At 37.4% G+C, this 20,441-nt stretch overlaps 1 protein-coding gene across 1 annotated transcript in view; it reads right to left on the bottom strand.

Annotated features, from left to right (window-relative positions):
* The window catches only part of IPO7 (importin 7), a 48,572-nt gene extending 32,361 nt beyond the window's left edge, over window positions 1–16,211 (bottom strand). Inside the window, exons 1-3 of the mRNA XM_037522639.2 lie at window positions 15,981–16,211; window positions 2,351–2,432; window positions 1,379–1,532 (exon numbers count right to left, since the gene is read on the bottom strand). Of these exons, the coding sequence (XP_037378536.1) occupies window positions 1,379–1,532; window positions 2,351–2,432; window positions 15,981–16,064 (320 nt within the window). The 5' untranslated portion in view covers window positions 16,065–16,211. The remainder of the gene's footprint in view (window positions 1–1,378; window positions 1,533–2,350; window positions 2,433–15,980) is intronic.
* Window positions 16,212–20,441: the final 4,230 nt, after the last annotated feature.

The following is a 20,441-nucleotide window of genomic DNA, read 5'->3' as shown; positions in this document are numbered from 1 at the left end:
AGTAAATGTTAGAAATGTAGGTGATTTTTTTATTCCTATCAACTGACAAGTTTCATTTAGAACATCAATTATTCTCACTAAATATTCTGCAGATTCATGAGTTTTCAAGTCGTGAAAGATACAAAATATGTAACATTTTAGTTTTCTTTACCTTCTTTCTCTAGCACAGTATGTTTCACATGAAGTTTACAAAAAAAAAAAAACAAAAAAACCCACAACAAAGTCATAGACACAAAAAGATTGGTGGTTTACACTGGTGAGAACGGCACACATTAAAAAAGCAGGCAACAACAAATGTTGGTGAGGATGTGGAGAAAAAGGAACTCTCCTACACTCCTGGTGGGAATGCAAACTGGTCCAGCCACTATGGAAAGCTGTGCGGAGGTTTCTCAAACTACTAAAAATGGAGCTACTATATGACCTAGCAATTCCACTCTTAGGAATCTACTCAAAGGACACAAAAATTAATTCAAAAAGATAACTGCACCCCTATGTTTACTGTAGCACTATTCACAATAGGTAAGCTATGGAAACAACCCAAATGCCCAAAAATAGATGACTGGATCAAGAAGATGTGGTATGTATACACAATGGAATACCATTCAGCAATCAAAAAAGATAAAATAATGCCATTCATAGCAACATGGACAGAGTTAGAAAGGATCATGCTCAGTGAAATAAGGCAGAAGGAAAAAGAAAAATATCGAATGGTTTCACTTATAGGAGGAATATAGGGGAGGGCTTCCCTGGTGGAGCAAGGGGTTAAGCACCAAACTATGAAGCAATCTGCAGCTGTAATAATCCAAAACAAAACTAGGCAGGCAATTATAAATAAGAGACATTCTGCGAGGAAGGGGAAGGAAAAGGGATCAAAACAGGGGAGAGAAGAGCACAAGGGACTATGGTGATGGTTCATGGGTGAACTGGTGGTGGGAATTTTATGGGGAATAACAAGGATGTGAAAGATATAAATAAAAAAATATAAAAAAAGGAGAAAGATTGGTGGTTATGGGGGGCAAGGGGAAGGTTCCGGGTAGGGTGGGTCAACTGTATAGTGATAGAAGGAAACAAGGTATGATAGTGAGCATGCAGTATACACAGTGTATATAGATGTTGAATTACAATGGTATACACCTGAAAATTTATATATATAGTTATATGTCAATGTCACCTCAAGCTAAAAATTTTTAGTTTTAATAAGTATAAACTGCACCTGCAGTGAGAAAAGTTCCCCTGTTACAGAATTTTTAAGTAAGTTGCCACAAAGTGACAGGTTTATGTTCTTAAAAACCTCTACCTCACCCTCCCTCCAAAAATAACCCCCCCAAATTATGCACCCATGACAATGGATAAATTAAAAATATACATATATATATACCTGATGAGCTCGGGAGAGTGGATAATGGCTTCTACAATGTTTTCTCGAATACAATGTCGATCTTCTTCTGGAATAGTATAAGGGGATATATCCCCTGGTACTGCTTCCCGATCAGGCCAATATTGTGTTATCATATTTTTCAAATAGATAACACCTAAAATACAGATCAATTTGACAAAAGAATATTTATTATAACAGTATTGTAAATATCACTTTTAAAAGTCTATAGCTCAATTGTTTTCTTTCAGATCCACTGTTGTTACTAATAACGAAATGGAAAATGTCCCCTTCAAAAGCAAAAAGAAATGACAGTTGAAACTATCAAAGCACCCTTTTCCTACTAAATTAGAAATAAAGACTCACTGCTGACCAAGTTCCACTGAAATTAATATATTTTATAGGCAGAAAAAATGTTCCACTATTATGTTACTTACAAATTATTTAAAATCATGAAGAATTTACATTTGTTCATTATTTTCAATGTGTGATGCAATATTTTATGTACCGAGAATACTATTATCAGTGAAACAGACCTGAGATTAAATTCTAACGACCAAAAAGGAAAATCTTACTAATATTTTAAATGAAGTAAGCAAAAAACAAAAAAAAACCTGCTCTAGGGAAAAAGAAAAGCAAGATATGTGACTAAAATATAAGTGGCTCAGTGAAAGCATAAAGCTGTTAGCAAATTGGATAAACAAAGAGATTTGTATGTTAGAATCACTCATCAGGAAGGGAAATAAAATATATACAGTATTTTAATAAACCTCCACTTCCAACTTCTTTTAATTCAATGTATTACAATTACTTCAACTTCTATGACCAGGTATCGAGACATTTACTGTTTGTAGCAAACACACGAGGGCAAACCAACCCCTAAAGGACTACCCCAAGATATGCCTGTTATTCAGGTATGGGTCTTTTAAAATAATGTATTTGCATACACCTAAGAAAAGAATTCTGGAGACTTGCCTGCTTGTCTCACAGGTAAATCCAGTTGTTCCGACATAGTAATCTGAAGCAGTGTTGAAACAAAATTCAGAGACTTGTGTGCCTACAAACAAAAAAATACATTTTAAATTTCTGCAAATATTCTTAGTACTCTATTCCACAGCATGACTGGCTCAAAGTTGATTCCAGCCTTATTTCCCAACAATCACTATAATGATCTCAAAAAATTTAATACTCTAATTTCTAAAACATTTTGGATGTTTGTACATGCCTGCATATACACGGTACTTCCATGTACCCCTAACTAGCATTCTTAATCTACACGGCGTCAGCGGCTCAAAACAGTAACCTCTGTGACACCTACATGTCCCCATTTCAGTAATGACTTTTCCATAGAGACATCCTATTAAGTGGCTAAAGACAAACTAAATCAGTAAAACAGCTGAGGGTAGGAAGGTTTGTAAAGTGTAGATGCTTTATTTCTAAATATAGCTGTTAACTCTAAGTGTGTTCCATTTGTGAAAAATGACTATACCCTCCTTTTTCTATATGCACATTATATTTCAATAGAAAATATATTTGTATGATTATGTAATATAACACATACAGGAAAGAATGAAACACACCAAAAAGTATTAATATAGGTTTGCATCAGTATTTGAAGTAGAAAATTCCTATTTGGTATCTGATATTTGGGCGGGGGGGGTGGTGTCAGGGAACACTCAAAAACTGTTTCATATAAATTAATGGTTAACTGCTTCTCGGCCTTCTGGCTAAGATCAAGTGTAAATTAATGGTAATTATGTTCCCATAGCCCAAAATATAACATACCAAATCATACCAAATAGGAACTATTCTACTTTTGGACAGTAGGGGAAAAACCTTATAGTTAGTGCTGGGATAGTGGATTTATAGAGAGCTATCTTTTATGTATTTGTTTACCAAATTTTATGCAATGGAAATTGGACCACGTTCATCAACAGTACAAAAAGGGTAGTTTCCTTCCCCCTACCCTGCCCCTTAAAATTACCACCTAACAAAGTCATCATCTTCCAGCCCAAGTTTTAACAATTTTTCTACATTTGTTCACATGAACAATAGTGACTTTTTCTTTTAGTTTCCTCTTTACAACCCCCCCACCCCACCCCCAAACATTGTACAAAGCACAATCTTAGAAGCAAAAAAAAAAAAACACTTTGAATATAAAAAAAATCTTCCTCATTAGAACCCAGAGTGATACTTCATTCATTCATACAAAAATTATTTAGATTTTTTTTTTTGTTCAAGACACTATGTCTGGAGCTAAGACTAGAGCACTGAACAAGACAACAAGGCCCCAAGACCTCACGGAAACTTAAAAATTTAGAAAACAAGATAATCAAACAGGTAGTTGCATAAAGTATAATGGAAGAAGCAGAGAACACTGGAAGAACTGAAAGATGTACTAACTGGAAGAAGTAATGCTTAAATTTAAGACTTTAACAGGAGTTAGGTAAGTGAAAGGGAGGTATTTGGCCTTTCCAATATTCTAAATAGATGTGAATATAGTCAACAACTATCATTTTCTTGAAACATGTTTCCACTCATGCAATTCATACACTTTTCCTCGCCCCTTCTCAGGCTCCTTTGCAAGCAGATTATCGAAAAATTCTTGATGGCACCAGGACTCAGTAATAGCTGATTTTTTTCCACCTTCCAGCTGATCTCATCCATCCCCAACTGTAAGTACCATCTGTATGCTAAATGTTACACCCAGTTTTATCACTCCAACAGAGCAGAGCTATTTAGCATCCCGTATCTTCATTTTATCATAGGTTTCTCAGATTTACTATGTTGTTCAAAGCCTCACGCCTCTTCCCCCTAAAAGCTGTTGTTACTTTTTACCAGCTATCCTAACCTTTCTCATCCCTATCCTGTTAACTTCCCTTTTCTCTATGCCAATTCAGTATGTATCCTGTCAATTTTATATCCATTTTCTTTTTTTTTTTTATAGAGGCATGTTTATTTGTTTGTTTGTTTGTTTTGTTTTGTTTACACATGCACTGGGTACAGTCAGAAGCGCAGGAAGGTGAGAGAATTCACCAGAGCCAGAGCAGGGAGCAGAGCAGGCAGAAGGACCGAAGTACACTGCTGAGGGGAACAGCGGGCGGGAGAGGTCTGCGCGCCATGTGGGATACTCCTCCGGTGGCCGGGGAGCAGACGGGGATCGACCCGGCGCCACAGAGGCAGCGGGCAGCTTGGCAACCCAGCGCTCAACTGCTGCGCCACCGGGGAGGCCCTCCAACCATCTTTAAAATTATCAATCCATTCCCTGGTAAGCCTTTTAACAGCATTCTACTCTACTACTCAAAGTGCATAAATAAGGCCCTGCATAATATTCACTATCATTTAAGCAAACTTTATGCCTTTCTAGCCTTCACTAACTTCTTTCAATAAGCCCATTTCAGACTTTCTACTCTCAACACTTCTCTCCAACACTCCACCAGAGTTAACTGGTTCAGTCTCACATTCTTTGGGTTTCAACTTAACATTTCCTTAGAGAAGCCTTTCCTGACTGATCACTCAAGCTAAAATTAGGCTCCCAATTACTCCCACAATCTCCCCAGTTTTTTTTTTTTCAACATTCATTACCTATTTATAATTATATTTGTAGAGTAATTCTGTCTGCCTCTCCTATTAATTAGACCTTAAGCTCCACTTTAGTAGGGACTATACTATTTGTACAGCCTGTTCTTCATATGATGCCCTTCATTTAAGACATTAAACAAATTTAATAAATAACTAAATGAAGCAATAATAAAAATGCCTTGGAAGCAGTTGCGATCATCCAGAGGTAGGGTGAAAAAGGGTATTTATATTTAAGAGGCACAGAGATGAACCCACAAAGGATACTACTAGCCATACTAGTACTATGGCACTTTTTAGGTCACTTTTTAAAATTATGTATATATCTTATCCTGCACATTATGAACTCCTGAAACAGAATACCAGAATCACAAAGGCCAGGTTATAAATGCAGGGGATGGCACTTCTTTCATTTCTAACCCTTGAACAAATTGACTCAGAAAAAATGTCTTTTTTACAAAATTAATATAATAAAATCTACTTCACAGGATGGCTGTAAGGAACAAATAAAACACGAAAAGTATTTTAGTAAATATATTAAAACAAATGTTTATATATCCATATACAACAGAAACCCATCTTTCTCAGTATATTTTAAAGTTGGTAAGTAGGTCATAAGTTAAACACTGCCCCAATTACTCTTTAGTTCCTTAAAATACCTGTAAAATACAGCTTATGTGATTTTGTGTATATAACATTCTCTGGTGTTATCCCCCTCTGAATTGAAAAAGACTGTTTTTGATGATTGGAACCCAAAACGAAGATGTTGGTTTAAATTTAGAAGTCATGTTAAACCACCTACCACTTTTTTTGGACACATAACAGCTACATGTGAATTAAAGTGAACATATGATGCTACTCATGGTTTGGCAAAACCTAAATATGACGCCGACAGCTGAAAGTCGTAAGTGTTATCATCAAGAAGATAAAAAGCAAAACTTTTATATGTTCTAAGAGTTAATTACTCCAAAACAAAAATGAGCAAATATGTGCACATGTGAATTACAAAATTAGTACAAGTGGAGACAGTCCCACCCCAAAACAAGATATGCAATACACCAAAGTACTGGTGAGGATATAGAAAGAAATGGAACTCTAGTTGCTGACAGATGTAAAATGGTACAGCCATATTGGACAACTGACAGTTTGGAATATGTACCTAACCTACAACATAGCAACTTCACCCTTATATATGAGAGAAACAAGTGTTTATAGCCACAATAATACCTGTGTATTAAGAAGTGAATATTTAAACAAACATGGTATAATTCATATGTGGAAATACACAGTAACTTAAAAAATATCCTATGAAATCAAGCAATAATATGGATCTTAAAAACACTGAGAGGCTACGTGAGTATATACCATGTATTTTTATTTATAGGAAGGTCAAGGACAGGCAAATCTAATTTAGTCAATAGTGATACAAGTAACCTGGCAGTACCTAAGTAAAAATTACAGTTGTAACTATTTTTATATGTAAATTAGTCCTCACTTAAAAAAAAAAAAAAACAACTTCTTTTAACTGAATAATTTATTATAACGTTCTTTATAATAGCCCCAAAGTGAAAACCCACACATTACCAACTGCTGAATGGATAAGCAGAGTATGACATATATAATACAATGGAATATTATCTGATGATAAAGAATGAAGTACTAATACATATTATAATGTGTATGAACCTTAAAAACATATTTGTGAAAGATAGTCACAGAAAACTATACTTGATTTCACTTACACAAAACAGGTTACATTATAGAAAGAAAGTGACCTAGGACAGGGGGTGGGGGTAGGGAGTCACCTGCTATTGGGAATGGGGGTTCTTTTTGGGGTGATATTGTTCTTAAGTTTGTGGTGATGGGTGCTTTAACTCTGAATATACTAAAAACCACTGAACTGAACTCTGAAGTGGCTGAATTCAATGAAGTCCTAATTTTTTAAAAAAAAATCTCAAGAGAAGCACTTATCATTTCATTACTCTGGTTTAAGTCACTTTACCTTCAAAAACATAAAAATATAAATCTAAAACATGTTTAGTTAGTAAAGTAAAAGGAAGTAATTTATTGGGGTTATGGGACTATTCTAAAACTAGACTGCAGTGAGAGTTGCAGTTTGATTTAGTAGATCTAAAAAAATCTTTGATGTTCACTTAAAACAGCTGAATTTTATGATACATAAACTATACTTCAATAAAGTTTAAAAACAAACAAAAAAGCCTACAGGTTTGTAAAAGTATTAAACACAGATCAAATAAAAGAACACATAGAACTGTTCAAATTAGGGGAAAAAAAATCACTCTTTTAAACAATAGGTAACAACTATCTAGCATTCTTGGGTGTTGCAAACTATCACATATTTAAAAGAATTTCTTTCACATATTAACTATTATATATCATGTTATATTTTAAAAAACTTCATGGTGATTTTAAAAATAAACTAGCATCAATCACAAAAATCCTTTAAAATTTGATTAATTACGGAATTATTCCCAACAATTTGGCAAACATCAAGACATCTCTGAGAGGATGCTACAATAAATTTTTTATATGAGGCAATGTATTAATGAAACTTCTGGATGCTAGCACTAATTAAAGGCCCTTCTTCAAGATCTTAGCTTCTAGTAGAGAACCACAAAAAATGAAATAACAAACAGGACATTACACATCATTAAGTAGAGTTAAAAATGCTAATAATACTCATTTAAAAGACACCAACCATAACACAAAATTTCCTTTCTAGATAACTTCTTAGTTTGATATTATTTCTTCATCAACCAGATAATTCAACATTCACCCTTAATCCATCTCGTTAATATTCTTCAACTGCCCCCAACTCCATCACTATTAACCTCACCCCCCTTACTATCACTTACAATGTGTCAGATTTTTATAGAGAGAAAAGATCATTCCAAGATAGTTTGACAGATTAATTAAAATTTTTTTTTAATTTTTTTTAAAGATTTATTTATTTATTTATACAAGCACTGGGTACAGTCAGAAGCGCGGGAGGGTGAGAGAATTCACCAGAGCCAGAGTGGGGAGCAGAGCAGGCAGAAGGACCGAAGGACACTGCTGAGGGGAGCAGCGGGCGGCAGGAGAGGTCTGCGCGCCATGTGGGATCCTCCTCCAGTGGCCGGGGAGCAGCCGGGGATCAAACCGGCGCTGCAGAGGCTGCGGGCAGCTTCGCAACCCAGCGCTCAACCACTGCGCCACCGGGGAGGCCCCAGATTAATTAAAATTTGAGTTAATTTTAAAGCCCTTATACTCATAGACATGGGGAGAAAAGATTATTTTATATATTTTTTACACCATTTTTTCATTTTTGCACAATGTATGCATTTTCATCTTGGCTACATTCCCCAGAGAAAAAATTTTTAAAAGAAAAAGTATGTCTTAAAAAATATATGTTAAAACTATTATTAAGAGAATAAAAGTAAACAGTGAAAGACAAAAATGAAAAGGTAAACTGTGGCCACCTCAAGATCTAACAAGTGCAAACTGTGGGGAAAAGATTTACATAATCAGATAGATCTAAGCTACAGGAAGATGAGATCTTAAAGCAGTATGAAGGATGCAATTCTAGCATAGATGACTGTAAAACATGACAGGAGAAAAACTATTATTACAACAGGTGATAATATACCTGAAAAACTTCTACTCCACAGGTAGCTTCACCCATCCCACAAAATAAGTAACTTTACAAAAGGAAAAAAAAAGCAAAGAAAACCACATAAAACCAAATGATCAGATTCCCCGACTTTAGTAATCTTAACCTATTTAATCCTGTCCCCACCCCGTTGTAGCATTACCACTCACTAACTCTGTAAGCAGAAATTGCTTTCTTCAAAGCTACCAATATTTTAAAAGCTTCTATGGCTTCCTCTCCCCGTCTTCATTTTAATCTCTCTCATTTTAACAACCCTTTCTTTTATTAGTTACTTTTTACTTACTACAAAAGTAGAAAATTTATAAAATTCATTTAAGGAAAAAGGACATTTAAATTACCTACAACAAACCTTCTTTCTTGAAATTCCTTTTCTCAGCTTCTTCCTATTATATGTATGTACAATATTGGCCAGTCTCCGTTCTACTATTTCTCAAAGTCCCCAAAATGGTCATGGCCTAAAGTGTAGCCCTCTGGTCCACCTCACACCTCTTGATCACACTACTGCCTTTGTCATCACCTGAAGAATAAAGATCACTTTTCCATTGCTGCTTTTTCTCTTAAACTTCAATTTCATATTCTCAAATGCCTGCTAGACATTTTCTCCTTGATATTTTACCAGCTCCTCAAACCAAGACTTAATCCTTTAAGTCAAAATGTTTTCTTCAAAATGAATTTCCCCTCTAGACCCACATTCTCCAATGTAATCAACAAATGTCAATGCATTTTAAAACTTCCTTTTTGAGAGGTAACTTTTTATTATTTCTCCCCAATGGAATACCAGACACCTTCAATTAGCAACTACACTTCATACCACTTAAAAGTGGCAGTGACTTAAGATTTTACATAAAATGAACACAACCAGGAAATTGCAAGAGCCAGTAATATCTAACCCTTGTTTTACTAAAGAATTTAACAAGGCAAATATTGTATATATTTACCCACATAAAATATGAGACATAGTGAGGTGAAGACCGGAGAATCAGGGCTAGGCTGAAGCTCTTCACTGTTTCTTCCTCCCTTTTCATTAAAGTGATCATACTTAAATGTTTTCAAACTAAGTTTAAAAAAACTTTTAGTGACCAAAAAAGAACCACTTTAAATCACACTTGTCTTTAATGTTCCACTGACAAAAACAATATAAAATGATATATTAATCTACAACAAATTAAAAAGAAAAATGTCAGGCCTCCCTGGTGGCGCAAGGTGTTAAGACGCAACCTATGAAGCTAACCGCAGCCACTGCAGCAGGAGTTTGATCCCCACCAGGGAGCTACCCACATGGGGCAGCAGACCCCTCCTGACTCACCTGCTGCTCCCCTCAGTAGTGTATTTCAGTCAATCTGCGTGTTCTGTTCCCCGCTCTGTCTCTGGTGAATCCTCTCAACCCCCACACCTCTGGCCTGTACCCCAGTTCTTGTATGCATAAATATATAACATCTTAAAAAAAAAAAAAGAAAAATGTTTTCTTACAAATATTAATATGGTGTTATCTTTTCTTCAGATCTTTAGCATGCTCTATCACTGTATAACTTCCTGTCTAATAACCAAATTACCCAGGGACTTTCTCCCAAATTCAGACCAGTATGTATATCAATATATTCCCAATTAAGGAAAGTTACTTGTTCAGACTACAAACTACTTGTCTTCCAAAAACATACATACCATAGTCTCATATTTTGTTGAACACATGCCCTCATTCTGCACTTTTCCAGACCTAAAATTTTCATTACTTTGTAAAACCCTTCAATAAAATGAAATCAAATTAGCCATTAAAAATAAAGTAGGCAGCACTCCCACTGCCCACCTGTGACTATGCAGGTGCCTCTTCTTACCAACTCTCTCCCTCTGCAGGGCAGCAGCTTTCGGGCTGCCCGTGACCTGTACCATGCCGGGGCTTCTCTTCACTGACCTCCCACAGCGAAGGTTGCTCTCCTCAAGGCCGCCCGCCGCCGGCAACCGTGCAGGTCTCTCTTAGCAAAACCTGTCCCTTTCCGTTTCCCTAATAAACCTGCTCTTTAAATATAAAAAAAAAAAATAAAAATAAAGTATCACTTATAGTAGAAATAGTTACCATCTGTGAATATCCCAGAAGTAACTCAGGATAGTTTATGAACTTAAAAGATAAACAGAAAACATAAAGAAATTTATCAATATAAAAAATTTATCAAAGCTAAGCCCACTTCCTGAAAAAGTAATATAAGAAAGCAGCATTTCTACTGACATAACCATTTCATAGCACATTAAATGAGGAACAGGGTATTTATATGCCTTCTAAGTAAGCCTTCTAATTCCTGTTAGGGCACTGTTCATGATTCCAAGTAGAAGGTGGGAAGAATATTGATGCTGAGGCCATATCTGCCTTACCTAATTTAAGTTTCCTCATCCAAACATAGCTTTATTATAGTCCTAACCACACAGAATTCCAGAAAGGCATGGATGATGCCTTCTTTGCATCTTCCACTTAGTTCAGTGCCTAGAACAAAGACACTTGCTTTTAAATGAACCAACCTGAGAACTATCATTAAGATAAATATCAATACTTCAAAAAAAAAATTTGACATTACATTTAAAGCGTCGGCTTCTCCAGAAAGGTAAAAACACTATAATGACAACATATTATCAAGGATGTAAAACAATGACTTCAATAAAAAAAAAATAGATAAATTAAAACACTTCAGTTTTATGGAAGCCAGGACTTCTGTCTCGTGTTATTGTATTGAATCTTCAGCAGAGATAGTACTTGTCATATGTTTTTTTACCCCCAAATTTTTTCCAAATAACAGAAACAACTATTGGTTGAGTGTCTCTACCGTTAACTAAGTATTCCAGGGCCCAAAAAAGAAAAATCTTCATTTTATTCCCACAGAGATGAGTAAAAATCAATAAATTCTTAAGTAGACAAGAAAGCAATCACCTAGTTCAAATAGAAATAGGTTAAAATGTAAGGAATAATATATAAGATTAGGTGCTGAGTATTGAGTTCACAATACCATGGAAGATCAAAACAGGAAAAGATGTCATTTAAGATGGATTGACAAGGTTTATGGATAGGAAAAATTTTAGTTCTAGGTGGTAAGAGCTTAATAGGAGGGATAAGCAGCATAAGGTTTATGTAAGAGAGATTTCCATTGAAGAACACTGGCACCAAAAAAAAAAAAAAGGCAGAAAGAGAGAAGAGATTATTGCCTATTATAACCTGCCAAAAACCTTCAGAGATGTTTTATCTTTATTTTACGAACAAAAAAAACAAGTACTTCTGTGTGTGTGCTTATGTACATGTAGGAAGTGACAGCCTTTGTATCCCTAAGAGCAAACTGTCTTTGGAACATAATAATTAATGCTGAATCAATACCAAATGTTACATATTTTAGATTACCTAAACAAATTTTTTAAAAAGACTTATTTATTTATGCATATAAGAACTGGGGGACAGGTCAGAAGTGTGGAGGTTGAGAGAATTCACCAGAGATAGTGGGGAATCGACCGAAATACACTCCTAAGGGGAGTAGCCGGTGAGTCATGAGAGGTCTGCTGTGCCATGTGGGTAGCTCCCTGGCTGGGATCAAACTTGTGCTGCTGTGGCTGCGGTTAGCTTCATAGGTTGCATCTTAACACCTTGTGCCACCAGGGAGTCCCCTACCTAAACAAATTTTTTTTAAAAATTGCTCTTCTAGATATACAAGTCAATAAAATACTGCATTTAAATGAGAAATGACAGATCCTATAATACAATCTGATTGAAAGGTGAGTATTTTTGGTATTTCCAACTATTATTTGAGTTCTTATTTTTCTCTGCATTCAATAAATATTTACTGAGAGCCAGGTATGGTGCTTATAACTGTGCCACTTTCCATGTTAATGCTGTCTACCAGTGATCCCATTGTTCGAAGGACATGTATTTTTTCTCCATTAGTGCCATTCTTTTTCTACTAAGATACGCAAGTACCAAGTTACTAGACCGAGGTAGCAAACAAAATGTATGGCATGCTGGATTTGTCAATCAACTGGCACTTACGCAGTAGTTCTTGTAATCTGGACAACTTAGTAGGTATCAATCATTTTTTTATGTCTGATCTCACACAACCCACATAATAAATGATATACATACTACTACTTTGTTCATTTTATGCTCTTCTAAGTGTGTGCATATGTACACGTAGGAAATGACAGCCTTTGTATTCCCAAAGGATACATAAGGAAAATGAGGTTGAATAACTTTCCTAAGATCTTCCAGCTAGCACAGAATGCTTCCGTATTTAAAAAAAAAAAAAAGTGTTCAGGGAATTTTCAATTGTATTTCCAAGAATACTGGCATTTTAAAATGCTTTTCTCCAGTCTTTGAGGCAGTTTATTACATAAAGATATTTCAGATTGGAACATGACAATGAGTTCCAAAACTGTTAACAGCAGTTAAAAAAAAAAATCAAAATTCATAACCTACCAAAGAGTAAGTCAGCAGGAAATACTAATTCAGATACATCCTGAATACATCTGCCAAAAAGAGAATCCTTACTGTGGTCCCTAATAGTCTAATGGAACTTATAAATTCTGTATGCAGTACTTAAAATACATAAATACCCTAAAAATGCTTGAGGTGGGATGGCATATCAGAGTTAACAACTATACTATTTCAAAGTTACCTATCATAACAGGAAACCAAGAAGGCTAAAACTGACAAATACATCTGCAGTAACAAAAGACAAAAATTACCAACCTTGGAAACTCAAAAATTATATTAGGAAGGATGATAAAATATGTATGATAATTCAGTGCTAGAGAAAAAATAAACAAAGGGAGATAAGGGAGTTTGGTAGGCAGGGAACTCCTTTGCGATATGGAGACAGCTGAATATAATGACATGGAGCCTATGATAGAGGCAAGTGAGAGAACGAGACTGAGATAAATGTGAAAAAAGAGCTCCAACTAGATCGAACAGTAAAGTGCAATTCTCCACAAAGCAGGGGCACTTTCTTGTTGTTTTTTAATTATATAATTATAATACATTGATAACATTTACATTTACTTATTACTTAGTTGAAGAGATTCATTCAAATGTCAATGATTTCTTTTTAAATTAAATGAACCAAAAGATAGCCTCAGTTGAATGACACCATCATGTAATATTGATTCATTCTATCCTCCAAAGCATGAAGTGCCTGGCAGAAACAAAATGTTACTTCTTCATTCATACTAGAGTTAATTGTCTTCCAAGACTTATCTGGGATCTATTTCCTAAATCAAGGTTCTGTCTGACACAAAAACTTCAAAGCAAAAGTATTCAAATGAATGGCCTTCACTACAACGGCATTTAAGATATGAGATGAAAATAAATATCCTAATAGAAAAGTTACCTTAGGAAAACTACTAAAAATTCCAAGTGTAATTACTGAAATAAATTTATAAAATGTAAATAGCTATCACAGAAACATAGACCAGATACCAAATTTTCTTTGACAGAAAGACAAGCAGTATATCCTGCTCTCCGGAGTACCTTAACAGCAGCTTAACTGTTAGGTGAAAAAATGCTTTGAATACTGTTTTAATTTGTTTGTCTTCTAAAAACTAGTATGTGAAATACCCCCATCACTATTAAAAGATGTTAGTGCATGTAACAAGACATCCAATACCTAGTTGAGGTATAAATGAACCGAATTTCAAATTTTGCAAGCAGTATTACTTATCCCAATTTTTCTTATTTAAGGAAACCAACTCTTTCTTTCAAATAGATATTCAAATAATTATACTCGAGTATGTTGAGTCAAAGTACTATCATAGAAGTCACTATACTTTAACTTGTAGGTTGTCTAGGTTTTACATATGCATCATAAATGTTCATCTTTACCTGTGTCTACCACAAAACAAAAATAAAGTAACCCCTAACATCCTCTATAGTTTACTAATGTTTCAAAGTAGGAAACTGTTTTAACTCACTATTTTACATGCCAAAGAAATCTAAGCTTCTCCCAGTGTGACTCTGAGCTTAAGAATTTGAGCATCATTTTGGTCTGGCCTACTGCTGGTCTCATTTCCATATGAAAGATTTAACTTTGTTCTGAAATAATTTTACACTTAATTTGTCTAAAGTTTGTGGGTGATCTTAAAGCACAAGTTCCTTGAAGGAAGGGATCTCAAATTAGCATTGTGCAGTCTCCATTAAAGATGTTCAACTTAGAATCCTGCTACTTATACTAAGTTAATCTAAATAACGTTTTGAAGCAATTTACCTACAAATTAAGAGGGCCATAAAGTAACCGAATTTCTCCTTTGAAGAGGAATTTTTTACGTTAAAAAAATGTTCACTAAATCTCACTAAAAGTAGCAGATTCGGTAGTATACCTACAACTATTAGCTAGTATAGGAAGTTACAACGTCCCTTTTAAGATGCCTTTACAATACTATTATTTAAAAAGTTGCAGAAATTTAGAAACAAAGGATGAAGCTGAAGAGAGCACCAAAAAAAAACCCCACATAGGACTTTTTTCCAAGCTTTGGCCCCCCAAAAATATAAGAAACCAACCCTCAGCGAGTGAATACGAAGCTCCGCACGTTTCAAAGCTTACCTTATCTCATCTGACTGTCAGTTTCTCTGTGGCCTGATTTTATGAATGGGAAAAACTCGGCATCAAAAGGTTAAGTGACTTGCCCAAGGTCACTCAAGAAACCAGTGGTTCCGCTCTCCACCTGGAAAGGTGCAGTCACCCTTTCCACTACATCGCCCCATCGCCCCGACCGAGGCATTAAGAGTATCAAAAGCAGACAATCCGATTCAAATGGGCATCCTGCACTTCCCTCGCCCTGCCCAAGAGGGGGAGGACGCGGGGGAGTGGGGGGAAGGCTCTGAACGCTTTCCGTAGCAGCGCAGAGGAGAAAAGTTGTGCAGGTCACTGATGAGTCAAGTGACAAGCTGACAGGCACAGCCCCCAATGGGCCAACTCTGCCTTCCCAGGAGCGCCTCCAAACCCGGCCCGACCAACACCGCTCCCGGAAACCTCCGAAAACCCTCGCAGGGAGTTTCGCCCCCACCCGGGCGCGAGGACCGAGCTGGGAGCGAGCCAGAGCGCGGCCGGCCACCCGAGCCTGCCATGTGTCCAGCCGGTCACGCCCGCCTCGCCTCAGTCGGCTCCTCACGCCTCAGCCGCAGACAGAGGCCCAGCGCAGGAGCCAGCGCGAAGGCTGCTCCGGCCGCCAGCGCCGCAGCAGCCCGAGGCGTCCCAGCGTGGCGCTCGCCGTCAGGTCCCCGCCCCACCCCTCCGGCTGGGCCTCGGCGACGCGGTCCGTGCCGCCCGCCAGGCCCGAAGGACTCGGCCGGCCGGGGAGCCCGCCCGCCCGTCGCCGCCGCCAGCCCGGCGTCCTTACTTCATTTAGCTGGCGCTCTGCGGCCTCACGCAGGGCTGGGTCCATGGTGCCCCGAAGGGCCTCGATAATGGTGTTGGGGTCCATCGCAGCGCGGACTCGGTCAAACCCTGAGCTCGGGTGCTACTGGGCCAGGAATAGCGCCGCTCACTGCGCACATGGACCCGCCGCGCTCCGCAGCGGCAACCGGCGCGAAAGGAAAGAGAAGCGCCAAGGCCCCGGATAGAACCTTTTCGCCTCAGCGTGGAGGCGGGAGATGCTCCGGCCACTTCCTGTCGGCGCGCCCGCGGAGCATCTTGGGAGATGTAGTCTCTGTCGACGCGCCTCAGCCCACGTGGCCGCCAGTTGTCGGTCTTAAAGACGAAACTTGGTGGCTGGGAAAGGAAAAAATGTGCAAACTACACAAAAAGAAAATTAAAGAGACCAGGCACATAGGGTTCGCACAATAATATGACTATGGTGGCCATAAGGGGAATCTGAAGCACGTGTGGTGCAATGTGTGAAAAGTATCACATTACGTAATATTTATATTATTACCAAATACTAAAATTATGGTTTTTAATCCAATAGCCAAATTTTGGGAGGAACTTTATATAAATCACCTCTAAATGCAGTGAAAGTAGAGTACCTATTAAGATTCACCTTCCTTGAAAATAGTTGAAGAAACAGTTTTTAAAAAAAGGCGGGTGTCCTCCCTGGTGGCACAGCCGTTAAAGTCTCAGCACTATCAAGCTATTGCCAGCCACTGCTGCTTCAGTTTGTTTCAGTTCGATGCCTGGCCAGGGAGCTGACCCACATGGCACTATAGACCTCTCCTGGTTGGCCCCCTGCTCCCCTCAGCAGTGTGTTTCAGTGGATCTGCCTGTTCTGTACCCCACTGTCTCTGGTGAATCCTCTCATCCTCAGTACTTCAGACCTACACGCCAGTTCTTGTATGCATAAATAAATAAAATAAATCTTAAAAAAAAAAAGAATGCAAGCAAAAAAAGGAAAGTTTCAGAAAGGTTAAACAAATTGCTCAAAGTCACTTAGTAAGAGGTTCACCTAGAATTTTAAGGACAGGAAGGCTGTTTTTAATTTTTCATTCTCTCCACATATCTCTCTCCAGAGGTATGTCTAACAATATGGGGTTAAGCAAATTATAAAAATCCAGTCATAAAATATTTCACAGCCATCAAAAAATACAAATGTGACAACATGAAAACATGCAAGGATATGGCTTTGTAACATGGACAAAGGATGGGAAAAGAAAGTAATTGATTTTCTAGAATAGTAAGATGAAATTTCCTTTTAATACCTGCTATTAGTGTAATAAATTTACTTGAAATACATACTTAAAATGAATTATAAGCCTTCAAATAAAATTTGTGAAAGGATCACATATTGTTTTTAGTTTTAAAAAAAAAGAGAGAGGGCGAGAAGGGGTGGTATACGAAAGTATTCCCCCCGAAATAGTGAACTTTGCAATATTACCTTTTAAAAGATTATTTTAAGGCCCCACCATCACAATATTAGTATCTTATAAGACACTCACTGTGTCTGGAAGTGAGGTAGAATTATTCCTAACTTACAAATAAAGAATCTAAGACTCAGATTGGGCTACTTAGATTGTAAAAAGTCAGTAGATTTTTCACAATATAACCTGTAGTTAGTTCTATCATTGTACTAATAAAATCTAAGAATTTTCTTTTCTTTACTCCATTCCTCAAATGAGGATTATGTTTTATTCATTTTTGTATCTTTGTCTCCTACCACAGAACTTGAATGTCTAATAGGAGTTCAATATTTTAATGAATAAATGAAGAAAGTAATGAATAATCTCATCATGACTTGCTGGCTGAGCCAGAACTGAAATTTCAGTCTTCATGATTTCAAATTGGTACTCTTTGCCCAGCTACATATCTATTTTAGATTGCAAAATTTACTTGTACATCATGGAATTGTGACAATTATAGCATAGCACAACGTGTGTAAAAGCAGCTGGCACCTAGGAGGTGCTCCAAAAATGTTAATTCCTTCTCCCTAAAACTAAAAGGAAGGAGTGATAATGAAAAAGATGGTTTTTAAATTGTAATGCTGGAGCAGAGAAGAGCACAATGGACTATGGTAGAGGACTATGGAGGATACTTGGCGGTAGGAAAACTATGGTGACCACACCCGAGGGGAGAAGTCACATATTGTGAAAAAGCAAACAAGGATGTAACGTAATGATATGTCATTAAATTTTAAAAAATTCAAAAATATTCAACAAAAAAACTGTATTATTAGAAACTTGGATCTAACTAAATTTGTAGACCTGTGGCTGGAGCAGTGTCTGTGTCTCATGCTTTAGAGAGACTAGAATTCACAGGGTGTTAAACCCTGTCTGGAGAGCCAAAGTTTCTTTTTTCATACAAAATACTGACCCCAGGACCCTTCCAGAGCTTAGCTGGCAGTGTGATTAGCACACTCAGTTTATTTGTAGGTTTATTTTTAATTTGTCAGACTAGTGACACAGAATGTGAATTACCTGACTAGAAATTTAGATGTGAGCTGCTTCAGGGCAAAAACAATGTTTATCTCTTTGTGGCAGACACAGAAATGAGTGGATACACAATAAATAAATGTATGAAGAGTAAAGGGAAATGTGCAATGGTAGGTCTGCATAAATATAAATAGGTAACCTTATTTCACCCTTCAATCCTAATCGCCAGTGCCCTAGCCAATATTGATAGGAAAGGGTCAGAAACAGCCAGATAAGTCTGGAAGGAAAAGAACAAAATCAAAATTAAGATAAACCCTGCCATGTTAACAATGGCAGGTTAACACTCTCCAGAGGTTTCTCCCATGTCTGTTTCAAGTATCTCCTTCCATGTCCCCCAAACCCTTGGGACAAGTTCAAGGCCTAGAAGCAAGTGCAGCTTCACACGTATCTCTGTTCCGTGTGCCTCCTCAGGTCTCCTTCTTGCTCTTCATCCTTCTTTTTTCCTTCTTCCTAGAGGCTAGCTCTCCACAGCCCTTACAGCCCATCCTAGAGGCCTCTCTGGCTTCTTCTCCCTGCTTAGCTCCACCCTTCCTTGGGGGTCAGGGAACCTGGAAACTCCCCTTTTCCTGGGGACCACCCTGTTACATTATCAGTAATTATGGGATATCTTCCAAAATCCATCAATTCAGACAAATCTGCCTAGGCCATAAAGAAAACCCACCACACCTCTGGCCTACCCCAGTTCTTGTATGCATAAGTAAATTAAAAAATAAATTTTTTTTAATATTTTATTTTATATATTTTTTACATCATTTTTCATTTTTGCACAATGCATGCACCCTTATCCTGCCTATATTCCCCACACAATTCCCAACCCCCCTATCCTGACTCTAATCCCTCCTCACCTCCCCCCACCACACACAGTGTGTCTCTGGTTTACAGTTGCCTGTTGATTTTGATTTTTACTTTATTATAGTTAGTCTTTTTCCTGGTCCCTTATTTAGGTTTTCTAAATTACTGCTATGAGTGGGACCATCCAGTATTTTTTCTTTTTCTTTCTGGCTTATTTCACTGAGCATGATCCCTTCCAGCTCCATCCATGTTGCTGCAAATTGTATGAGTTTATCTTTTTTGATTGCTGACTAATATTCCATTGTGTATATGTATCACATCTTCTTGATCCAGTCATCTATTTTTGGGCATTTGGGTTGTTTCCATAGCTTAGCTACTGTAAATAGTGCTGCTATAAACATAGGGGTGCAGGTGCTCTTTTGAATTAATGATTCTGTGTCCTTTGGTAAATACCTAGGAGTGAAATTGCAAAAAAATAAATCTCAAAAAAAAAAGTTTCACACAACCAATTCACCTATGCATCATCAACATAGTATCTTGTGCTCTTCCCTCTCCCTCCCCTGCAGAACCTCTCTGGTTTATATCTTTGTTAAAAAAAGATATATTTATTTATGCATATAACAACTTGGGTGTAGGCCAGAGGTGTGGGGGTGAGAGGATTCACCGGAGACAGAGTGGGGAGCAGAACAGGCAGAACCACTGAAATACACTGCTGAGGGGAGCACAGAGCGAGATAGGAGAGGTCTGCTGTGCCATGTGGGTTAGTCCCTTACTGGGGCTCCAACTCATGCTGTAGTGAAGGCAGTGACTGTCCATAGTTTGATAGCTCTGAGACTTAACCCCGCGTCACCTGCAAGACCCTCTTGTTTCTTGTCTAACCCCATCCCATCTTGCAACCAGTGCTGAAACTCTGTGTTTTATACTTTTTAATCTCTCAGACTAAACTTGCATAGGGAAGTTTAGGCTATTTTGTTCCACTGATGTATTTATTTGACCTTATGTCAAAATGATAATGTCTTAGTTAATGTAATTTTCTTTCTTTCTTTTTTTTTGTGAAGATTTATTTATGCATACAAGAGCTGGAGCACAGGCCAGAAGTGTGGGGGGCGGGGAGAGGATTCACTGGAGACAGAGTGGGGAACAGAACA

Source organism: Talpa occidentalis, unplaced genomic scaffold (assembly GCF_014898055.3).
Source record: "Talpa occidentalis isolate TD23 unplaced genomic scaffold, MPIMG_talOcc4v2.1 talOcc4.3, whole genome shotgun sequence".
Lineage (NCBI taxonomy): Eukaryota > Metazoa > Chordata > Mammalia > Eulipotyphla > Talpidae > Talpa > Talpa occidentalis.
This window is presented reverse-complemented; position numbering and strand designations above follow the sequence as displayed.